Here is a 4,116-nt window from a genome sequence, read left to right on the forward strand (position 1 = left end):
CTGTGAGTATGAGGGGGCGGGCAGTGGTGGTGGGGCGAGACACCACTGTCCTGAGTTTCCTGAGCTTTCTAAATCCTGAAATACCAGAAGGCATTTTCAGTGGTGACAAATATAAGTTCTGGAGTCATTCTTCTGGAGTCTGAATCTTAGCTCTACAGAAATTATTTGACCTTGAGCAAGTTACCTAGTATCTCTAAGCCAGTTCCATCATCCATAAAATAGGGATAATAGCTGTACATATGTTACACTTGTTCTCACACTTTTTAATATCAGGACCTCTTTTTACTCAAAAATTATTAAGAATTCTTAAGAGCTTTTATTTATGTTTCGTGCATCTACTGATCCTTACCACCACAAAAATTTAAGCTGAGCATTTAAAAGACATTTAGGCCTCCCCTGCCTCCTAAGATGGCCCACACTCTGTCTATGGAGTATGTTTCCTCTCGGAATAAACCTTCTCTTAAAAAAACTATTTATTCACTAAAATTATCCCTATTACACGTGAACATAAAGAAGTTTTTATGGAAAAAAAAACTGTATCTTCAAAAAATTAAGTAAGGGTTACCAGCCTCGAGGTTCTCGCGAGATCCGCCTCCTCAATACCAAGCGCCTGTGTCTGGCAGAGCTGGTGTGAGACGAAGAGTCAATCCTTCCCAGCCACCGGGATAATCAAGAGTTTGGCGGGACCTTCAAGCACACACCGAAATAGTGAGGAGCCAGATGAAAAGCACAGACTATGGCGCTGAAACGGATTAATAAGGAACTTAGTGATTTGGCCCGTGACCCTCCAGCACAATGTTCTGCAGGTCCAGTTGGGGATGATATGTTTCATTGGCAAGCCACAATTATGGGACCTAATGACAGCCCTTATCAAGGCGGTGTATTCTTTTTGACAATTCATTTTCCTACAGACTACCCCTTCAAACCACCTAAGGTTGCATTTACAACAAGAATTTATCATCCAAATATTAACAGTAATGGCAGCATTTGTCTCGATATTCTAAGATCACAGTGGTCTCCTGCTTTAACTATTTCTAAAGTTCTTTTATCCATTTGTTCACTGCTATGTGATCCAAACCCAGATGACCCCCTAGTGCCAGAGATTGCACGGATGTATAAAACAGACAGAGATAAGTACAACAGAATATCTCGGGAATGGACTCAGAAGTATGCCATGTGATGCTACCTTAAAGTCAGAATAACCTGCATTATAGCTGGAATAAACTTTAAATTACTGTTCCTTTTTTGATTTTCTTATCCGGCTGCTCCCCTATCAGACCTCATCTTTTTTAATTTTATTTTTTGTTTACCTCCCTCCATTCATTCACATGCTCATCTGAGAAGACTTAAGTTCTTCCAGCTTTGGACAATAACTGCTTTTAGAAACTGTAAAGTAGTTACAAGAGAACAGTTGCCCAAGATTCAGAATTTTTTTAAAAAAATGGAGCATGTGTATTATGTGGCCAATGTCTTCACTCTAACTTGCTTATGAGACTAAAACCATTCCTCACTGCTCTAACATGCTGAAGAATCATCTGAGAGGGAGGGAGATGGATGCTGAGTTGTCACATCAAAGGAAGCAGCATTATTCTAACAGCGTCCATTCTTTTTTAAGCCTTCCACTGTTAGAGATTTGAGGTTACATGATATACTTTATGCTCATAACTGATATGGCTGGAGAATTGGTATTGAATTTATAGCATCAGCAGAACAGAAAATGTGATGTATTTTATGCATGTCAATAAAGGAATGACCTGTTCTTGTTCTACAGAGAATGGAAATTGGAAGTCAAACACCCTTTGTATTCCAAAATAGGGTCTCAAAACATTTTGTAATTTTCATTTAAATTGTTAGGAGGCTTGGAGCTATTAGTTAATCTATCTTCCAATACACTGTTTAATATAGCACTGAATAAATGATGCAAGTTGTCAATGGATGAGTGACCAACTAATAGCTCTGCTAGTAATTGATTTATTTTTCTTCAATAAAGTTGCATAAACCAATGAGTTAGCTGCCTGGATTAATCAGTATGGGAAACAATCTTTTGTAAACGCAAAGCTGTTTTTTGTATATACTGTTGGGATTTGCCTCATTGTTTGACATCAAAGATGATGTAAAGTTCAAGAGAGTGAATATTTTGCCATGTTCAGTTAAAAATGCGCAGTCTGTTACAGGTTGACACATTGGTTGACCTGATTTATGCAGAATTAATAAGCTATTCAGATAGTGTAGCTTTAGTATGCTGCACATGATACTGGCAGCCTGGGAGTTCATAGATGGACTTGGGACCCAGCAGATTTGAAACATGTATATGGAGTTTAAGAAATTTATTTTCCAGGTGCAACCCCCATCTAACTAAATTTTTTCTTCACCTTGTACGCTTGACAGCTGAAAAGACCATAACATGGGAGTAATAATGGGTCAAAATTTACAAAATAAAGTACTGTTTTGGTGTGGGAGTTGTCATGAGGCTATGTTGAAGTGACTTTAACCATGTGGGATATTGAGTTTTTTTAATGGATTGAATATCCATTAAAATGGATTTGTTCAGCCATTTACATTAATGAGCATTTAAATGCAACAGATACCATTTCAGGTGACTTAACGTGAATGAATAAAAGTCAATGCTATTGGATTAAAAAAAAAAAAATTAAGTGAGAAGAGCTCTACATTTTTATAATTATTTAAATGTCTGGTTTAATGAAAAATAAGTGGATTCACATATCTGCTGCATTCAATTTGTTGTGACATGCTACTTTGGTTGATGTATATGAAGAAAATAAAACCAACTACAAATGTGTAGTTAGAAAAGAGAGGAGTATCTTAATATTCTTTTCAGATAATCATGGATTTGTCATTTGATTACACACCAAAACTCAAAAGTGGTGGTTTGTTAAAGGTTAGTCATCATGTAGAATCAAAAATCACACCAATGAACTTATTATTCTGTTACTTGAGGATACATTGGAATATCTTACACTTTGAAAAGATCTTTTACTCATGTATGAATTTGTAACATTATTCATGGGTCATTTTAAAATACTAGTTTACTAAGTTACACAGATCTTTCAAATACTGACCCATTGCCTTTTGCTATGGCTAAATAAATAACAAATAAATAAATCACATTCATTAACATCACCACTAAGCTCACCATAAAAGCCTTTTAAGGACTAGAAAGCTGTCAGTCTCAAGGTAGCAGAGGCAAGTTTTCCCAAGGTTAACTTTCACTTGAAAGCTTGACTTTCATCATTGACAAAAAATACTGTCATTTGTTCTTGAAACAGTTTCAAGAACTGTTTCACTTCTTCCATTTTAAAGAAAATGTCTGCCAAATACTTCAGCTGGAAAAATCAGTAAGACCAACTCTTTTCAAGTAAAAGTAAAAATTTTTACTTTTTCTCAAGTAACTTGTGTTCTGTGAAAAAAAAAAAAAACAGTGAGTTTAGCTCCCAACTCAGTTACACAAGGGCTTTCCCTTCAGACAAACATCATGCTTCAGTGTGCAACAGAAGCACTTTACTCACACATCCCATTTCACTACCTAGAAGAGTAAAACGATGTTTACTTCGTCAAAATTTAATAAAAATTAATTTCTGTTGCTTCATCAAGACATCTGAAGTAAAACTGACTTTTCTGTTTACTGTGGGTACTTGACAAATATGATGACTATTACAATGTAGCACCAGTACCTCAATTGACCCTAAAGTGACAGCAATTATACCTGCCATTAGTTCAAATGTCAACACAGAGACTAAGGCAAGAATGTCTTAGTTTGTCATGAAAATAACTCTGACCTCACAGACCTACTTAGGAAACCCTAGGATTCACAGATCACACTTGAAAAAATTATTGGGCTTCTGCAGTGGCTCAGCAGTACAGAATCTGCCTACAATGCAGGAGACACAGAAGATATGTTCAATCCTGGGTTGGGTTGGAATGATCCCCTGGAGGAGGCCATGGCAACCCGCTCCATGGCCTGGAGAATCCCATGGACAGAGGAGCCTGATAGGCTACACCCCATGGGGTTGCAAAGAGTCAGATAGATGCACGCACTCAAGACCATGTGTTAACAGACTTTTTCTGTAAATAGCCAGACAGCAAATATTTTCAACT

General features: G+C 36.9%; 1 protein-coding gene across 1 annotated transcript; it reads left to right on the forward strand.

Annotated features, from left to right (window-relative positions):
- Window positions 1-681: 681 nt before the first annotated feature.
- On the forward strand, window positions 682-1,239 carry LOC133227760 (ubiquitin-conjugating enzyme E2 D3-like). The gene has a single exon (XM_061382659.1). The coding sequence runs from the start codon at window positions 737-739 to the stop codon at window positions 1,178-1,180; it is 444 nt and encodes a 147-aa protein (XP_061238643.1). The 5' UTR covers window positions 682-736; the 3' UTR covers window positions 1,181-1,239.
- The last annotated feature ends 2,877 nt before the right edge of the window (window positions 1,240-4,116 follow it).

The sequence above is a fragment of the Bos javanicus genome, chromosome 16 (genome assembly GCF_032452875.1).
Source record: "Bos javanicus breed banteng chromosome 16, ARS-OSU_banteng_1.0, whole genome shotgun sequence".
Lineage (NCBI taxonomy): Eukaryota > Metazoa > Chordata > Mammalia > Artiodactyla > Bovidae > Bos > Bos javanicus.

Coding starts and splice junctions, on each gene's coding strand:
- LOC133227760 (XM_061382659.1), top strand. CDS start 737: ATGGCGCTGAAACGGATTAATAAGGAACTTAGTGATTTGGCCCGTGAC.